Raw genomic sequence first — 19,599 nt, 5'->3', positions numbered from 1 at the left:
CTCTCACTGGAGCGGTTCACAGCCGAGTGTGAAGCAGTCGGGATGAGGGTCAGCACCTCCAAATCAGAGTCCATGGTCCTCGATCGGAAAAGGCTGGAATGCCCTCTCCGGATCGGGGATGAGATCCTGCCCCAAGTGGAGGGGTTTGAGTATCTTGGGGTCTTATTCATGAGTGAGGGGAGGATGGAGCGCGAGATCGACAGGCGGATCGGTGCAGCGTCGGCAGTAATGCGGACTCTGTACCGGTCCGTCGTGGTAAAGAGAGAGCTGAGCCAAAAGGCAAAGCTCTCAATTTACCGATTGATTTACGCTCCTACCTTCACCTATGGTCACGAGCTATGGGTCGTGACCAAAAGAACGAGATCCCGGATACAAGCGGCCGAAATGAGTTTTCTCCGCAGGATGTCCGGGCTCTCCCTTAGAGATAGGGTGAGAAGTTCGGTTATCCGGGAGAGACTCGGAGTAGTCGCTGATCCTCCACATTGAGAGGAGCCAGATGAGGTGTCTCGGGCATTTCATCAGGATGCCTCCTGGGCGCCTCCCTGGGGAGGTGTTCCGGGCATGTCCTACCGGTAGGAGACCCCGGGGTCGACCCAGGACGCGCTGGAGAGACTATGTCTCTCAGCTGGCCTGGGAACGCCTTGGGATCCTCCAGGATGAGCTAGATGAAGTGGCTGGGGAGAGGGAAGTCTGGGAGTCCCTCCTGAAGCTGCTGCCCCCGCGAACCGACCCCAGTTAAGCGGAAGAAGATGGATGGATGGATGGATGGATGGATGGATGGATGGATGGATGGATGGATGGATGGATGGATGGACAGGTACAAGTCTTGGATAGAAGGGAGGTTGGTCCCGCTTATCTTTTCCGCAATTTTTCCGATTATCTTTCAAAGTCAAAGTTAAAGTCAAAGTTAGCTTTATTGTCAATCTCTTCACATGTCAAGACACACAAAGAAACCGAAATTACGTTTTCTCTATCCCACGGTGACGAGACATATTACACGATAGACATACAAGTAAACAACACAATATAAAAACTTGAAGGCACAAACAATTAACAATAAGAGCAAAACGGAGCCAGTATGCATACGGCGGACAGTAAGCACAGCGCAAAAGTACAGGACGCTACGCAGAAAGGGGAAGCAAGTTCAGGATCCTAACAGCCTGGAGTATGAAGCTGTTGTTAAGTCTGGTGGTGCGGGAGCGCGGGCTCCTATACCTCTTCCCAGAGGGCAGAAGATCAAACAAAGAGTGAGCGGGGTGACTCACATCACTCACAATCGTGGTCGCCTTGCGGGTGAGATGGAGATGTAAATGTCTTTCAAGGAGGGGAGCGAAGCACCAATAATCTTACTAGCCGTGTTCACTATGCGCTGCAGGGCCTTCAAGTTGTAGTCGGTGCAGCCGCCACCCCAAACAGCAATACAGCTGGAGAGGACGCTCTCAATGGTGCCACAGTAAAATGTAGTCATGACGGCTGGAGGACCGCTCGCTCGCCTGAGTTTCCGCAGGAAGTACAGGCGGCGCTGGGCCTTCTCTGCCAGTGATGCGTTGTTGGTGGATAGGGTTAGAGATATCCTCACTGATATGCACCCCCAGGAACCTGGCGCTGCTCACTCTCTCCACCACAGCACCGTCGATGGTCAGCGGCAGGTGTTGGGTGTGACCCTTCCGGAAGTCAACAACAATCTCCTTGGTCTTGTCGACGTTCAGCAAGAGGTTGTTGTCCCTGAGCCACGTGGTCAGAAGGTCAACCTCCAGCCTGTATTGAGACTCGTCTCCCTCGGTGATGAGACCCACCAGAGTTGTTTCGTCAGCAAACTTCACTATGCGGTTGTCGCTGTGGGTTGCAGTGCAGTCATGCGTCAGTAGGGTGAAGAGTAGCGGACTGAGCACGCAGCCTTTGGGGGCCCGTGTGCTCAGCGTGATGCTGGCGGAGATTTTGTCGCCAACACGTACCACCTGTGGCCTCTGACAGAGGAAGGCCAGTAGCCAGTTGCAGAGGTAGGTACTGAGGCCCAGCTTGTCAAGTTTGCTGATGAGACGTTGTGGCACAATGGTGTTGAAGGCAGAACTGAAGTCCACAAACAGCAATCTCACATACAAGTCCCTTCTCTCCAGGTGGGTGAGTGCCGAGTGGAGGGCAGAGCAGATGGCATCCTCAGAGGACCGTTTGGCTCGGTACGCAACTGGAAGGGGTCAATGGTGGGGGGGAGAACGGAACGGATGTGCTCCATGACAAGCCGCTCAAAGCACTTCATGATGATGGGCGTAAGTGCCACGGGGCGGTAGTCATTGAAGGAGGAAGGAGCAGATTTCTTCAGCACAGGTACGACGGTGGCAGCTTTGAAACACGACGGGACGATGGCCTGCTGCAGGGAAGTGTTAAAGATGTCTGTGAAGACATCCGTCAACTCACCAGTGCAGTCCGTCAGCGCTCGACCCGGGATGTTGTCAGGGCCTTACGGATGTTGATAGCGGCAAGCGCCCTCCTCACGCTGTCGGCGGAGAGGCACAGGGGCACCTCGTCTGAAGGGGGAGTGGGAGAGGGAAAAACCAAAGCCGTATCTCATAGCCCGGACAAACCAAACCGTATCTCATAGCTCGGACAAACCAAAGCTGTATCTCATAGCTCGGACAAACCAAAGCTGTATCTCATAGCTTGGACAAACCAAAGCCGTATCTCATAGCTTGGACAAACCAAAGCCGTATCAGCGCTTTTTTCTATGACTTACTTGTCCCCTGGTCCGCTGCACTGCCGGATCCCGTTAATCCACCTGTGTCAGACGAAGGCAGACCTAAGAAGAAACTTTCTTCCCAGGAGTTTCTTTTCCAGGTCCTCCTAAAGGACGCTGGCTTGTCGACAATGCAGCACGTTCTCCTCAGTCAGCCAGATGGCGGGTATGAGGGACCCGGGTTTCGGCACCAAAATGTTAGGGTGGTGCTCACTATAACTTAATTTGGAAGAACCACACAGGAGTCAAGCAAGTCATTTTAAACACCTGCAAGCGGAGAGTCCATTCATAGCTGTGCTTACAGCGATGGTCGAATGGAGGTCTGACTCAGGCCTCATCAGGTGCATATTTATTGAGAGAAACAGAATGGGGTTAAAAGTGGGGGTGTGGGAACACAGGATGGGGTGAAGCCGCTCCCCTGCTGATCAAAGCATAGCAGGGGGCCTTTTACGACGTTCTGTAAACAAAGCAACTTTGATTGCTTCCTCTGCAGTTAGTCAATCAGTTGAAAAGATCTTAGCACTTTGGTCTACTACTTTTGTTAAGACGGGACAAGCTAGGTAAATTATTACAGGTTACATTCCAACATAATCATACGATGAAGATATTCTGCAAACCCTAACACTTCCCATGTGTAGTATTATTTAAATAAATATATATTACAATATAGCAGTGCTTCTCAATTATTTTCTGTTACGCCCCCCCTAGCAAGAAGAAATCTATTCGCGCCCCCCCCCTCCCCACCGTGACTATCCTAACTTGTCTTGTAAGTCGTAAAATGTTGCACTGTCGCAAACGTGACAGAAGTAACAATGAGAGCGCCACTGCCCCCTGCTGTAGTAAACGCGCAATTACACTTTATTCTAGTACTGCCAAAAAAAAAGCCTGTTCCCTAGGGTCACACGTTCCCCAAGGGGGGCGCGCCCCACTATTTGAGAAGCACTGCAATATAGTAAATATCCATCCAACCATTTTCTGAACCGCTTAGTCCCCACGGGGGTCGCAGGAGTGCTGGAGCCTATATAGTAAATATAAATGATTAATTATAAATATACCGTTTTTTCCATGTATAATGCGCAAAATTTAACTAATTTATTGTCCTAAAATCTGGGGTGCGCATTATACATGGGTACAATTTTTTTTTATTTTTAAATTTTTTTTTTTTTTAAGAAAATCATGGTACAACAAAACCAACAACAGGACTGACCGACGAAGTCGTGGAACAAAAAGACAGGGTGACATTACCAAAGACAGGAACAGAAACCAAACAGACATCATGACAGTAACACATGCAATGATCCGACGGTGAGCGAGGGGCAGACAGGACTTAAATACAAAACACGTTACATTGATTGAGGTGACACAGGAAGGGAGGGGCGACGCGAACAGAAAGTATGGCAACCTAGACACATAGCAAAACTGGGGACGAGACATGACAAATCTTCCTCGAAATAAAACTTGAAATCACCTTTCTTTTTGTTTGTTGTCAATCGCGCATCGCATTCAGCCATCCTGCCCAACACACTTAGTCAGTAAAATCCATAATTGACGAGACATCGTTTGATGCGATGGTGCAATGCTTGATGGTGTGTTATTGTCAAATATTGTTTGTTTTTTTATCTCCATCGCGGACCGGACGTCATACGGAGGCAGTATCACTGCGCATGCGCACTATGGATCCAATGCGCAGAACGGATGCGCAAGACACGTCAACTATATAAAGAGCGAGAGTTGTTTTCTTCCTATTAGTTTCAATTCACAGTTTAATTAGCAGTTTCAATCAGCAAATAACAAAATGCGTATTACAGGTAATATTTTATTTCACAACACTTTGCCTTGTTCCTTTCGTCTTTGCTGTTCACTTCAAACACGCTCCATACGAACGCAATGCTCTCGTATCAGACGCTTGCTCGATCACCTGCTCGTTTGCTGTCACAATGTACCCTACACAAATCCGAAACATTTGTTTTTTTAGTTTCCAAGGGTGTTTTTATTCCTCTTCAACGTCTCTCCCATACAGAGCCGCCTTTTTCACATGTCCGCACGCCTTTTTCACATGTCCGCACTGATCGCGGTGGTGCCTTTACGGGCAGTCGGAGAAATCAACGCCAACAAAAAAAAATACATCCAGCCTCGTTAAGACCATACCAAAGACTATAAAAATGGGACCCATTGCCTCCCTGCGTGTGTGACGATCATTGGGACTTAAAAAAAAAGAAAAAAAAAAAATTTAAAAAGATTGGGTGCGTATTATACATGGGTACAGGCTTTTTTCCAGCATCAACATGCAATTTTTAGGGTGCGTATTATACATGGGGGCGCATTATACACGAAAAAAAAACGGTAATTAAATGTATCTATATTTAGATGCCACCGCCCTTTCGGATGCTCTTTACAACAGTCTGACAATGGCTAAGGTGTAATTGAAAATGCTGAGGACTGAAACATTATTTCAAGATGAGTGATAAGGCTGGTAGGGTTCTTGCTCAACAGGTTAGAGCCACAAACCTTTCGCAACTAATTCCCCGTATAAAGTCTATCGCACTATCCCGCACTATCTGGTCCTAAATCGGTCACCGCTGCCTTCTTGGATTTTTATTCTGACCTTTATAAATCAGACTCCCTATCACAAACCGGAGAGGATTGTAACTCTCACCAACAGTTGATCCCGACCTGTCTACGACAATGGTTGCCCATTTGCCTTGTCAGAGGTAGTTCTTGAAGCAATTATACAGCAGTATTCAAATAAATCCCTTGGCCCAGACGGTTTTGGGTGGAGTTTTACAAATTACTATATATAGATTTGTTGAACCCCATCTGGTTAATACTTACAATGAACTATATCCCATTGGCAGCCTGCTTCAAATGTTGTCGGCAGCTGACATTTGTCTTCTACTTAAAAAAGATAAAGATCCTTTGGAATGTGGCAGCTATAGGCCTAATGTCACGCCCGTGCCAGAGCACGTGCTGCCTGCACTTCCCTCGGCCACACCCCTTTCGTTATCGTAATGTCTGTCACCTGGTTCCTCTTGTTACCCTGTGTATTTAAGCCCTGCCCGTGTATTTCTCCCTGTCGGTGTCTACTGTTGTGATCCGTCCCTGTCCGCGCCCAGTGTTCCTGGCGTTTGGTTTTCCACGGTCTGTCTGGAGGCTCACGGTCAGAATTTTATCCTTGTCCAAGTGTCCAAGTATCAGAGTGTCCAAGTGGACTTCTGTCTGTTTGCTGGCCGTGAGTCTCTTTCCCGTTTGTGTCTTCGTTTCCCCACCTGACTCCCTTCCCACTCCCTTTCCCTTCAATAAATCCTAGTCCAAGCTGCATTTGGTCGCCCTGGCTCACGTCATTCCTGACAGAAGACACCGACCAACACAGCGACCAGCGCTTGGACCCCCCTCCACCACCAGCTTCCGTTGTCCAAGCCAAGCCAAGAAGCCGAAGTCAAAGCCAAGAAGTCAAAGCCAAGAAGTCAAAGCCAATAAGTCAAAGCCAAGAAGTCAAATTCAAGAAGCCAAAGCCAAGAAGCCAAAGCCAAGAAGCCAAAGCCAAGAAGCCAAAGCCAAGAAGCCAAAGCCAAGAAGCCAAAGCCAAGAAGCCAAAGCCAAGAAGCCAAAGCCAAGAAGCCAAAGCCAAGCAAAGCCAAAGCCAAGCAGCGAAGCCAAGCGAAGCCAAAGCCAAGCGAAGCCAAAGCCAAGCCAAGCCAAAGCCAAGCGAAGCCAAGCGAAGCCAAGCGAAGCCAAGCGAAGCCAAGCGAAGCCAAGCGAAGCCGAAGCCAAAGCCAAGCGAAGCCAAAGCCAAGCGAAGCCAAAGCCAAGCGAAGCCAAAGCCAAGCGAAGCCAAAGCCAAGCGAAGCCAAAGCCAAGCGAAACCAAAGCCAAGCGAAACCAAAGCCAAGCGAAACCAAAGCCAAGCGAAACCAAAGCCAAGCGAAACCAAAGCCAAGCCAAGCGAAACCAAACCAAAGCCAAGCCAAGCGAAACCAAACCAAAGCCAAGCCAAGCGAAACCAAACCAAAGCCAAGCCAAGCGAAACCAAACCAAAGCCAAGCCAAGCGAAACCAAACCAAAGCCAAGCCAAGCGAAACCAAAGCCAAGCCAAGCGAAACCAAAGCCAAGCCAAGCAACCAAGCCACGCCCCATCTGCAACGCTGGACCCACGGCCGCCGTTGATCCTTGTGCCAGCAGCGCCCGAACCTGCGATCATCACCTGACCCTACGTCTAGGAAGGCAACATACTCGACTCCGGCCGCTGCGCACAACTCCGCCTCCCCGAATGCCGCCGATTGCGGCATGGACTCCCCGAATGCCGCCGAATGCGGTTCTGTTTCCCCGAGTTGCCGCCGAATGCGGTTCTGTTTCCCCGAGTTGCCACCGAAGGCGGTTCTGTTTCCCCGAGTTGTCGCCGAATGCGGTTCTGTTTCCCCGAGTTGTCGCCGAATTACCCGCTATGTGTGGGTAAGACTTTGCTGCTGCTGGTTCGGACTTTGCCACAGACCAGTGGGGTCGTTTGGACTGGTGCGCATCCCCCCCGCTTGCCACGTGTTTTTTTTTTTTTTTGGGGGGGGACGTCGGGAGCCGTCCCTTGTGGGCGGGTACTGTCACGCCCGTGCCAGAGCACGTGCTGCCTGCACTTCCCTCGGCCACACCCCTTTCGTTACCGTAATGTCTGTCACCTGGTTCCTCTTGTTACCCTGTGTATTTAAGCCCTGCCCGTGTATTTCTCCCGGTCGGTGTCTACTGTTGTGATCCGTCCCTGTCCGCGCCCAGTGTTCCTGTCGTTTGGTTTTCCTCGGTCTGTCTGGAGGCTCACGGTCAGAATTTTATCCTTGTCCAAGTGTCCAAGTATCAGAGTGTCCAAGTGGACTTCTGTCTGTTTGCTGGCCGTGAGTCTCTTTCCCGTTTGTGTCTTCGTTTCCCCACCTGACTCCCTTCCCACTCCCTTTCCCTTCAATAAATCCTAGTCCAAGCTGCATTTGGTCGCCCTGGCTCACGTCATTCCTGACACCTAACAGTCTTTTGAATGTCACGGAGAAGATTCTGGCCAATATCCTAGCCACAAGGTTCCAGCAATCACTGCCCACGCTAATCTCAACTGACCAGACTGTGTTTATGGCTGGACCCAACTTCTTGATCAACACAAGGTGTCTCTTGGTGGTAATTCTTTTGGACGCGAAGAAGGGGTTTGACAGGGTTAAATGGAGGTACTTGTTTGTTTTGGCAACGTTTTTTCAAAGTGATTTTATCACGTGGATTAGATTGCTTTATGACTTTCCGATTGTGTGTATAATTACGCACAGTGTGAGATCTTCTTTTCCCCTCCACGTGGTACCAGACGAGGCTGCCTCCTTTCACCCCTTTTATTCGAGTTCGCTGTTGAACCGCTGGCCATTTGTCTTCAAATTGAGGATGTATGACATGACATTACCCACGCTGGTGATTTACTGATATATTTATCAAATCCCTCCTCATCTGTCCCAATAGTCATAGACATCCTTACATAATTTGGCAAATGTTCCGGTTGCAAATTGAATTTTAGCAAGTTAACTTGTTAGAATAGGCCTCTTTGGCACATGTGATTCGCTAGGTAGCTTGAGCTATGCCGTTATATCGCTGTAACCCTTCTCTTGCTTTATTAGCTTTCTCTTCTCTATGACACTTTGCACATATGTAGAAGTCGCTCTCAATTAAGACTACAAGGTCACACATTATCACACAAGCTAGGCAGAGTCGCCTCCTTGCAGGAAGGCGGCCCAGTGTAGTATAAGAGCAAGAACCTTAGCGTTGGCAGTTAGACCTTCTTCCGCATTTCGCAGAAAGGGCTCCACAGCTGTGCAACGATCATTCTGGCATACATTAAATAGTCGAACTGTGAAGGCCGCCTCTTGGTAATTACTGTTAGCATATTGAGCATTAAAGATGAAGAACTGGGAACCTAACAAACTTCTCCCACTTAATTATCTATTTAATATGTCCTCTCCACACTCGTTCCCCTTCAAGGTTACGTCACGGGAGTTTTGATACCTGTGTGTGTTTGTTACTCCATAATATGTCAACCTCTTCAACATGAATTTTCGTCCACGAATGGACAAGTGCCTTGCCAAGATTCATTTTATTGAATCGATTGGAAACATTGAAATTACCTAAAAGCAAACTGCAATAGAAATCTGCTCAACAATACCCTGTGGGTTAGAGGCCTAGTACTGAAACCTGCCACACAAACGAGATTAAACACCTTCAGACGGATATGTAGTGTACAAATAAGGGACTTGGATGGTCAAGAGAAGAGCACATTAGTTTGCCACACTTCCATTTTATGAACAACAAATGAAGGTAACTACAACCACATAATGTTACTGATTTGAGGTTGCGACTTCCAAAAATAAGCATTTATGGTGGCACTGCTTGAGCTTAGATCATGAATGTACAGTAAACATTATACATTACACCGCATTACAATGTACACATTCCTTGAAAATTAGTTTGCTACCAGATTGTTTGAATATTATTTTTCTCAATCGTATGCTTTAGTGTTGTTGTTTTTTTGTCTTTCTTTTCAGTAGTAAAAAAAATTCTGATGTTGATTAATAAGAAATACTTGTGATATAGTCATTTTCAGTCTTATTGCCTATCTTTGTCCGCCCTCTTTCACTAAAGTCTTGCAATTAAACAGTCATGTGTAAACTTTCTATTACAAAATGGACAGCTTCGAGGTAAAATGTATTAGTTGTCTCTACCACCATCTGTACATATCTATATTTTTTGTTCTCAAGACGATGAGTTTCACATACAACCGAGAGGATTTTGCCATCAATGATGGCAGCATGCCAGGGACTGAGCTGTACAGTTTGTTCTTTGTTTGAACGAGTGGAAATTGGGGGTTGCTGTTACACTTCCTCTTGATGTGCTGCAACTCTGTATGTCTCTGAGCTGTACGGAAAGATCTAAATACAAGCACGTACTGTTACACCCGTGAAGTCTTTTCTGAAGCATGCCTGTCAATGTTTTCCAAAGATAAAGACAAGTCACATGACATAGGTTAAATATTTCATTGTGTAGGTAATAGGTGTCAAACTCTGGCCCGTGGGCCAAATTTGGCCCGCAGTGTAATTATATTTGGCCCGCGAGGCAATTTCCAATTAATATTAGAGCTGGCCCGCCGGTATTATACGGCGGCAGCGCTGTAACACCGCATTCATCGCTTGTACTACAAATCCCATAATGCTCTGTTGTTGCTTTGGCGCCCATACGTCCGTTCATGACTCCGCCTCATGCCCATATAAGTAGAATCCGTGTTCGTTTTTTCCCAGAATGTACCTGAAATTTTCAAGATGGCGCTGCCTAGATTTGATACTATTGGCTTCCGAGCAATTGCACTCCATGTTTGGTAGCACTTACCTATGTGAGCAACTTTTTTCCTCAATGAAGATGACGAAAACTTCTCACAGGAGACGTCTGACTGACGAACAACTTTGTTCGATAATGACGGTTTCCTCAGCTCAAACCCTAAGCCCCGACATTGATGAACTGACATCCAAGAAAAGATGCCAGTATCTGGCTTGGCCGCATCAGAGTAGATCAGTGTGTCGCAAAATGAGCAGTAAATACATTTTCTATGCACTTTTTCTTGCTACTCCAAGGCCTGAATGGTTGATTTATTCATAGTTATGTTATTTTATTTTCAAATTTATTAGCCTGTGTAAGAAGCTAATTTTGACATTTACCTCAGAAGTCTGCAAACAGAAAGGAGGCATTCAATTTTTTATTTAGATTTTATTTAATATGCCATTGATATATTTTATTATTATTACTATTATTACTATTATTGTTATTATTAGTATTAGTGTTATTATCAACTTGATTTTGGAAGCCTGCACTTTTAAGTTATATAAGCCTTGCTTGTTCAATATTCATTGTAAAATCAAAACTTGTTTGAGTCCATATTAAAAGGTTCATTTGTTCAACCTTGGCCCGCGGCTTTGTTCAATTTAAAATTTTGGCCCACTGTGAATTTGAGTTTGACACCCCTGGTGTAGGTCCTTGGTTTGTGATTGAAAAACACTACCATTCGCACCGACATTCCACGACCCATTACCAGCGTTCATCGCAATTGGGGGTTGCTGTTACACTTCCTCTTGATGTGCTGCAACTCTGTATGTCTCTGAGCCGTACGGAAAGATCTAACTACAAGCACATACCGTTACACCCATTAAGTCCTTTCTGAAGCATGCCTGTCAATTTTTTCCAAAAATAAAGACAAGTCACATGACATAGGTTAAATATTTCATTGTTTAGCTCCTTGGTTTGTGATTGAAAAATACTAGTAGGTATGTAAATACCGTATTTTCCGGACTATAAGGCACACTGGACTATAAGGCGCACCTTCAATAAATGGCTCATTTTAAAACTTTGTCCATATATAAGGTGCACCGGACTGTAAGGCGCACCATTAATGCATAGATTTTCTGAGACAGTCCTGTATAGGGGCCGACCTTTCGCACCGACATTCCACGAACCATTACCATTGTGAATGAACTCGTAAATATGTAACTATATCCTTTACTATATCCTTTGCAGATAGGTTGATATTGCAAATGAGAATCTGTTGTCAATTGCACTACCAGAAAAGTTAAAGATTAAAATAATAGCAAATTAAAATTTTATGAAAGTTGAATGAATTTTTTTATTAGATATATTAAGTTTGTTTTCTTGTTATTGTTGTATGAATAAGAAGGGTGATAATGGTGTTTGTGACAGCAGTGAACAGGCCAGGTTGCATCATGTCAGATTTTTAATCCAAATCAAATCATTCTCCATTTTATCTTTTTTATTTCAACAAATTACTTTAAAATCACAAAATAATGATCCATAGTCTTTGTGATTCATGATTCATAGTCTTCAGCGGGCCACTTATGATTGATTTTGGTCCACATATATACGTATATATATCGGCTTTTGAGAAAATTTGAGGTTTTTAGGTGCGCCTTATAGTCCGGAAAATACGGTGATTGAGCATGCTTTTTTGTGCTGCATTACAACAAAGTGTTTATAGGCAGCTGCAAGATAGGTCATTGTGGACTTTTCAACACGAACTGTAATTTTTACTACTCACTGTCACAATGCACCCAAAATGGGATTCCAAACCACTTTTGAGTCCCATATCAGTCATGGTTTTAAAGATGCACATTGAAATGAGAAAAATTCTTACGTGTGGTTGTTTGTTATTTTTAGCCTCAACTCGTTTGCGACAATCTTTGGTGGCTCCACATTCTGCTTACGCCTGCCCCACCAAGAAGGCAGATGTCATTGATTTGACTCTGGAAAGCTCCTCCTCTGATGATGAAGACAAGAGCACAGATCCTCCTCTTAAGAAACACTGTGTTTACATTTCTAAAAACGAGGACATGCATCCAAAGGGGTTTGTTACAGCACAAAATACTGCCTCTGTGAACCTGATTCATTTCATATATTTTAATTCTGATAGTTTGATGTAATTGTAATTTTCTACTGGTTTTTAATTACCTGCATTGACCTGTGACTGTATCCTTGCAGAGTATTGACCTATCAGCCTTCCAATATACACATGTCAACTATTCAGGCCTTGGACCCATCATATTTGACCTCTACACTTGCTGATTATGGAATACCCTTCCACCCATCAACCTTGGCTACCATCCCCACAGAACTGCAGAGTGAGTCTACTACATCTGGGCTCCGGTGTTAAACTGTAAGTAATGTCATTATTTTGTCTCCTTCGTGTAGGCCTGGATTTGTTTTTAATTCAAGCAGATCCTCAGGTATGTTAATGTCACATGCTGACCGTTAACTTCAACAATCACAGATAAGTGAAATATCATTTAGGCCTTAACACTCTTCCAAGTAAATATGATTAAATCTCATGAACTTGCAGGAAGGAAAATCATCATTTTTTCACTCTCGCTCTCTAGCTCTCTCTCCCTCACTCTCTCACTCTCTCTCTCTCTCTCTCTCTCTTGCTCTCTCTCTCTCTCTCTCTCTTGCTCTCTCTCGCTCTATCTCCCTGTCACTCTATTTCTAGACATCTCTCTCTCACTATCTATATCTTTGTCTCTATTTGTATCTCTATAGGTAGCTCTATATATATCTTTCTTTCTATCTCTTTCTATCCCTGTCTCTCCCTCACTCTGTCTCTATCTTTCTTTCTCTCTGTATCTCTCGCTGTATCTCGATCTCTCTTCATCTCTCTCTGTCTATATCTCTATCTGTATCTCTCTATATATCACTATCTCTCTCTAGCTTTCTCCTCTCTCTCCCTCTCTCTCTAGCTATCTCTATCCATCTCTATCTCTATCTTTCTATCCTCTATCTCTTTCTATCTCTCTGTCTCTCTCTCACTGTCTTTCTCTCTACCTCGCTGTCTCTGCATCTCTCTCTCTATCTCTCTCTATCTCTGTCTATCGCTATCTGTATCTCTATCTGTATCACTCTATATATTGCTATATCTAGCTTTCTCTTGCTCTATCTCTTTGTCTCTATTTCTGTCTAGCTCCCTCTCTCTAGCTATCGCTATACATCTCTATATAACTTTCCATCTCTTTCTGTCTCATTCTATATCTGTCTCTAGCTATCTCTATCTCAGTTTCTTTCTCTGACTACCTTTCTCTTTACCTCTCTGCTCTCTCTATATATCTCAGTCTATCGCTATTCTCTATGTATCTCTTATCTCTCTCGTTCGCGCTCACTCTATCTTCTCTCTCGTTCTCGCTCTATCTTTCGCTCGCTCTGTTTTGTTAGACCAATTAAAGAAATGGTAAACTAAGAACGGTTCATTCTTCACTAACTAGCCCAGTTAGTTAGTTAGGAAAATGAAAACTGTTAACGTTTTCTATTTTATCCATTTATTTTGGAGAATTAATGTAACAACAAATGCCTTTAAAAACACCCATTTTCTATTTTATCCATTCATTTTGGAGAATTAATGAAACAACAAATGCCTTTAAAAACTCCCACTATTAATGACAAATAGGCCCACAAACCCCTCCACTCCATGTCTTGGTTGATGATGTCAGGAAGGAAGGAATAAATTACATTTTCCCCATTGGAAATCATTGTTAAGACTATCAGACTAGTTTTGTAGGGAAATTCATCCATCCATCCATTTTCTATACCGCTTGTCCCCACGGCGGTCGCGGGCGTGCTGGAGCCTATTCCAGCAGTCATCGGGCAGTAGGCGGGGGAAACCCTGAACCGGTTGCCAGCCAATTGCACGGCACTGTAGTGAAATCATTATTAATAAATGACAGATGTGTCAGGGCACTTCAGCTGCGCAGCTGCAGAGAGCCTGCTAATTTCTCTAAAATCAGCCACAGAGCAGTTAATCAAGGCATGTCCAAAGTCCGGCCTATTTAGACCGGCCTGAAGCATTGTCTCATAAAGTCAATAATAAGTGGCCCGCTAGCACTGTCGCGGGGACCTGTGCACCCCAGAGTGAGCCACATAAATTAAACTAGTCCGAACGGGAATGCACACGTGAGCCACCGCTCATGATTGGTTGCAAGCGTGTCACCCCCGTCCGTCCCTTCCCAGTACACGCGCACACAGGTGTCCGTTTGCAAGATAATCAGTGGCACAGACACTTCCTCATTCAAATGTCCGCACACCAAGGACTAAGGCGACGCTAAAATCAGAGACGCTGCAAGCGACGCTGCACAGGGAAAGGCATCAAAAAAAAAAAGCACCGACTACCGGTGAGAGCTGTCTACTTCGTACAAACTCTACACACTACTACGCGTCCGCGCCGTCCACTCACAGTGATTGCAAACAATAAAAAGACCATGGATTATTACTTTGTTATTACGAAGTAATTTGTTGTGTATGAAGTTGAAATAAAAAAGATAAAATGGAGAATGATTTAATTTGGATTAAAAATCTGACATGATGCTACCTGGCCTGTCTACTGCGGTTGAAGCACCAATATCACCCTTCTCATTAATACAATAATAAAACAAACTTAATACATCCATCCATCCATCCATTTTCTGTACCGCTTAGTCCCCACTGGGGTCGCGGGCGTGCTGGAGCCTATCCCAGCCGTCATCGGGCAGTAGGCGGGGGACACCCTGAACCGGTTGCCAGCCAATCGCAGGGCACACAGAGACAAACAACCATTTGCACTCGCACTCACACCTAGGGACAATTTGGAGTGTTCAATCAGCCTACCAAGCATGTTTTTGGGATGTGGGAGGAAACCGGAGTGCCCGGAGAAAACCCACGCGGGCCCGGGGAGAACATGCAAACTCCACACAGGGAGGGCCGGAGGTGGAATCGAACCCGCACCCTCCTAACTGTGAGGCGGACGTGCTACCCAAGTGCTCCACCGAGCCGCCTAACTTAATACATCTAATGAAAAAAAACATTCAACTTTCATAAAATTGTTCATTTGTATTTAATGTATTATTATTTTAATCTTTAACTTTTCTGGTAGTGCAATTGACAATTGATTCTCATTTGCAATATCAACCTATCTGCAGACAGCAAAGGATATGGTTCCATATTTACAAGTTAATTTACTAATGGTTCGAGGAATGTCGGTGCGAATAGTCGGTCGGCCCCTATTCAATTTCATCTAACCAAATCTGGCCCGCTTTCCAGAAAGTTTGGACACCCCTGAGCTAATCCTTTTATTATGTCAGATGTAGAGCTGTCCATGTGAATTTTTATCCCAATTGATAGCTGTTTTTGTACATTTTAAGTGATATTCTTTACAACGATTTCCAATGGGGAATTTGTGATCTCTTTCTTCCATGATGTAGTCAGGCTGATGTGTCAAATCAAGCAGACTTTACCCAAAAAGGGGGCATCATTAAATGTACCGCCCCGCTGTTCCAAAATATCGTTAAATCTCTTCTGAGTTTTTTTTCAGGGGGCAATTGTAGCACTGACATCATTTTTAATACAGTAGTACATACAAGTGCCAATGATGGGGTCGCTTTACACTTCCTTGAACAATTATACTATTTTTTTAATGTAAATTAATGTATGTTGACATTGGGGGAGAGTCTGGGATACTTATTCACTAGGCCGAATATCAGTTCCAATGTTTGTATTGAAAAATCTTATTCCGCAACTAGTAAAGAGTCAGGTTATGATGGAATAATTATTTCTTTGAAGTAAATTTAAACATTATTGGCGATATCTGCTGGTGTAACAACAAGCACAACATTGTCATTGTTTTCCGTTCAGGTCAGTCATTTTCTGTCACCCAGAAGTATCCTGAAGTCTATTTTTTACAAACATTAGGAAAAGTCTATATTTGCATTGAAATATAGTCTTTTCTCATAGTCTCTTATAGTCTAAATTTGTGATTTCTGGTATCATACATTTTTACATGTTCTTGCAATTGTTGTTCATAGCTGCTTGCCAATTTCATTTTCAAGTTACTCTTCAGCATTACAGGCCTCAGATGTTTCTGGAAAACCTGACAAGTACCATGCAGAGTGTCACTTCTGCTAGCACAAGCTCTGCCCTGGTTTCCTCATCCAGTAGCCGCTATGAAAGAAACTCCCACGCAGCTGGCTCCATTCATGAAACCTGGGACGTCGCAGGCGGAGGAAGCACTGCTGGAGGAGTAATTGACAACAGTGTATCTGACATCATTTCACTAGACTGATATTGTTGGACTTTTGATTGATTTCTTTTTTTCTAGGGTTGTTTTATTATTCCAAACAAAATGTACTAATAAACAGTTAAAGCCCTGAAAATATATTTCTATTCTATTTAAAACTATTTAAACCTTCTTAAACATATTTTCTGTTGAAAGTGCAGATGACATTTATTGTTCTCTTAAAATAGTTATTTCAGACAAGACGTATTTCTGTAGCAGACAAATAAATTACTCGGAAATCAAATAGAAAAGATGCACCTTTTCCAAAATGTTGAACTTCCTCATTAATTTATTTAGTTATTCATTTTAATAGTGTAGGATTGGTAAATGCAAGGGTAGTGCTTTTCTACACCATGTTGTGCTAAAAAATGCCTTTTCTGCAGTAGCCTAGCTTTTTAAAAACAAATATTTCTGTGTAACAAATATTTCTGGAAGATTTCTAGAAAATGAATATTAGGTCCACACTTTCTCATTTGTTTAAAAAAATAAAAATAAAAATATCCACAACAAAATACATAAGTGCGTTTTTTCAGCGCATTTACAAAGCACGTCAAGAAGATACACTCCCATTTACGGAATGGCAGGAAGTCATCCCCACGGGTAAACCCTGCACACGTTTCGGCATGAAGTATCCAATAAAGTGATACTGGAGGAAGACAAGGTCATGTTAAAAAGGTTAAAAAACTATATAAGAAAAAATCCAATTGGATAAGGAAAAAAAAAAAGAGTTGTCCAATATCAAATTAATAATAATTAAGAAGTTCAATGAATAAATAACTGTATTTTGCACCTTAAGGAGAAATCAACGCCAACAAAAAAAAATACATCCAGCCTAGTTAAGACCATACCAAAGACTATAAAAATGGGACCCTTTGCCTCCCTGCGTGTGTGACGATCATTGGGACTTAAAAAAAAAAAAAAAAGAAAAAAAAAAATTTGGGTGCGTAATATACATGGGTACAGGCTTTTTTCCAGCATCAACATGCCATTTTTAGGGTGCGTATTATACATGGGGGCGCATTATACACGGAAAAAAATGGTAATTAACACTTTAAAGCGCCATATCCTCTGGACATGTCCTCTGTCACCAGGATGACATAAAGGACGAGAAAGTTGATCCATGGATTTAATGATTTGGAGTGACACAAACGGTTTCATAATATTGTTGTTTATGCGATAGTTATTTAGAATATATATGTATCGTTGTATGGGCCTGTGGAATAATTTGAACTGTGGCGCGGCACACGGCATTGTTGACAAAGGACGATCGATGGATTTAATGAATTGGAGTGACACAGATGGTTTTATAAACGTGTTTTTTATGTAATAGTTTTTTAAAAATAACTGACTGTTACATCATGCCCGTTCTCAGCTCCTTGTTTGTGTTTGTCACGTTAGCATACCGTATCGTTTAGCCCAGGGGTGGGCAAACTACGGCCCGCGGGCCACATCCGGCCCACGGGACCGTTTAATCCGGCCCGCCAACACTGAACGGACTATTATTAAACTTTTTTTTTGTGGTCATTTTGCCTGCAATGACTGCGTTTCCCCAGTAGATGGGGAAGCGCTCGCCTGCGCATTTACTACCGGAAGCCGTGTCAGAAAGCTCGGTGCACACTCACAAGTGCGTGTACATGTACATGGGGCACTTGCGCTCTATTTGTATCAGTCCCAAATTTAGAGCGTGGACTGTGACGAAAACATTCTTGTAATTTGCGCGCTGAGCTTTCAGATGCAGTTTTGCGCTAAAGCCACCCACAAACCTTCCCCTGGAATCTTTCCATTAAAATGAGTCGCCCAAGGAAAAGCAAGGTGGACACCTGTGTTTAAAAGAGAGTGGCCAATTTGGCTCGACCTACGCGACATGACGTTCAGCCACATGAACGTCAACATCAACCCGTCACAGATCGAGGTAAACGGACCAACACCTCGGATCTCTCCTAAGAATTGCCACAACAAATTTTACTCCAGACTATGACGCACTAGCAAAAAATCACTGATAGCAGTTTTTTAGTGAATTATTATTATTTTTTTAATGCTGTTAATAAATGCATTTGTTTTCGAAAAACTTATTTGGAATATCCATGCTTTACTACCTACTAAATGCCAAAATCTTTTATGCAATGACCTTTACAGGTCGCTTATATTACTTCACACAAACACTACGTCCATCTGCTCCTGCTTCGGCCCTCCGGTCCAAATTTAGAACCCAGTTCGGCCCGCGAGTCAAAAAGTTTGCCCACCCCTGGTTTAGCCTGTTGTTGCTCGTTCATGTCTGTTCTTGGTGTTGGATTTTGTCGAATAAATTGCCCCCCAAAATGCGACTTATACTCCGGAGCGACTTACGTATTTTCTTTCACATTTTTGGGCATTTTATGGCTGGTGCGATTTATACTCCGGTGCGATTTATAGTCCGAAAATTACGGTACCATCGCTTGTGCAACGCAATCAGCATTAGGACCGTCTAAAATGGCATCGAGAAAGAGACATGCCTACGGGCACAACTCTAGCTTTCTGGAAAGCCGGGGTCATTGCCGAAAAGTAACATGACGACAAGACAATGACAAGGGGGAACTTGTCATGTTTAATGACAAACTGTTTAATTTGGAAACAGAAGATGAGGACTTAGATGGATTTGCCTATTAATATTGATGAACAATGTGAGTACAATACAGTACATCAGAATCAGCTTTATTGACCAAGTTTGTGCACGCCAAACAGGAAATTTGACTCCGGTTGATCTCAGCCTCTGTATGTAATGTTGCATTGACATGATTAAATAGTAGAATAAAGTACAACTGAACTCACTGCCTTGCTGCTGTGACTTTTTTTTACCGAAAGTCATGGCATGCTTTCACTCTATAATGTGGTGCGTTTTATGTTTGGATTAAGTACAGAAAAGCCCCCGGAATTGAGTCTGTGCCTTTTAACTCGAAGCACCCTATGATACAGATCATTTAAAAGCTAAAATAGGTATACGTATTTGAGCCTTAGTACACCTCGCCCTCAAGCGCTTAGCAAAATTTAGCGAAACAAATATTGCATGCTGAGGAGTTTTACAGCCTTCAAAAAATATAAATATGTGTGGTAGATTGGATCGAGCACTCAGTGCTCGACTGTGTTGGTCTGGCTATATTGGAGATGTGTGTGTAGTCATGACGGAGCACCCAGTAAAGATCGGCTCGTACTGCATCCTTGCCTCCGTGTGTTTTTGTTAGAGCAATCAATAAGCAAC

The 19,599-nt window shown here is 43.8% G+C and overlaps 1 protein-coding gene across 12 annotated transcripts in view; it reads left to right on the top strand.

Annotated features, from left to right (window-relative positions):
* The window catches only part of pias2 (protein inhibitor of activated STAT, 2), a 180,210-nt gene extending 161,036 nt beyond the window's left edge, over positions 1 to 19,174 (top strand). For 10 of the 12 annotated variants that reach the window (XM_061279699.1, XM_061279706.1, XM_061279701.1 and 7 more), the window contains 4 exons: positions 11,954 to 12,140; positions 12,275 to 12,414; positions 12,485 to 12,519; positions 16,149 to 19,174. In XM_061279699.1, the coding sequence (XP_061135683.1) occupies positions 11,954 to 12,140; positions 12,275 to 12,414; positions 12,485 to 12,519; positions 16,149 to 16,370 (584 nt within the window). In that variant the 3' untranslated portion in view covers positions 16,371 to 19,174. Of the gene's footprint in view, positions 1 to 11,953; positions 12,141 to 12,274; positions 12,450 to 12,484; positions 14,475 to 16,148 lie in introns of those variants that run through there. The other 2 variants (XM_061279710.1, XM_061279709.1) reach the window with 2 other exon arrangements.
* Positions 19,175 to 19,599: the final 425 nt, after the last annotated feature.

The sequence above is a fragment of the Syngnathus typhle genome, linkage group LG5, assembly GCF_033458585.1.
Source record: "Syngnathus typhle isolate RoL2023-S1 ecotype Sweden linkage group LG5, RoL_Styp_1.0, whole genome shotgun sequence".
Classification (NCBI taxonomy): Eukaryota; Metazoa; Chordata; class Actinopteri; order Syngnathiformes; family Syngnathidae; genus Syngnathus; species Syngnathus typhle.
The sequence above is the reverse complement of the archived record's forward strand: the minus strand, read 5'-3'. Positions and strand labels throughout refer to the sequence as shown.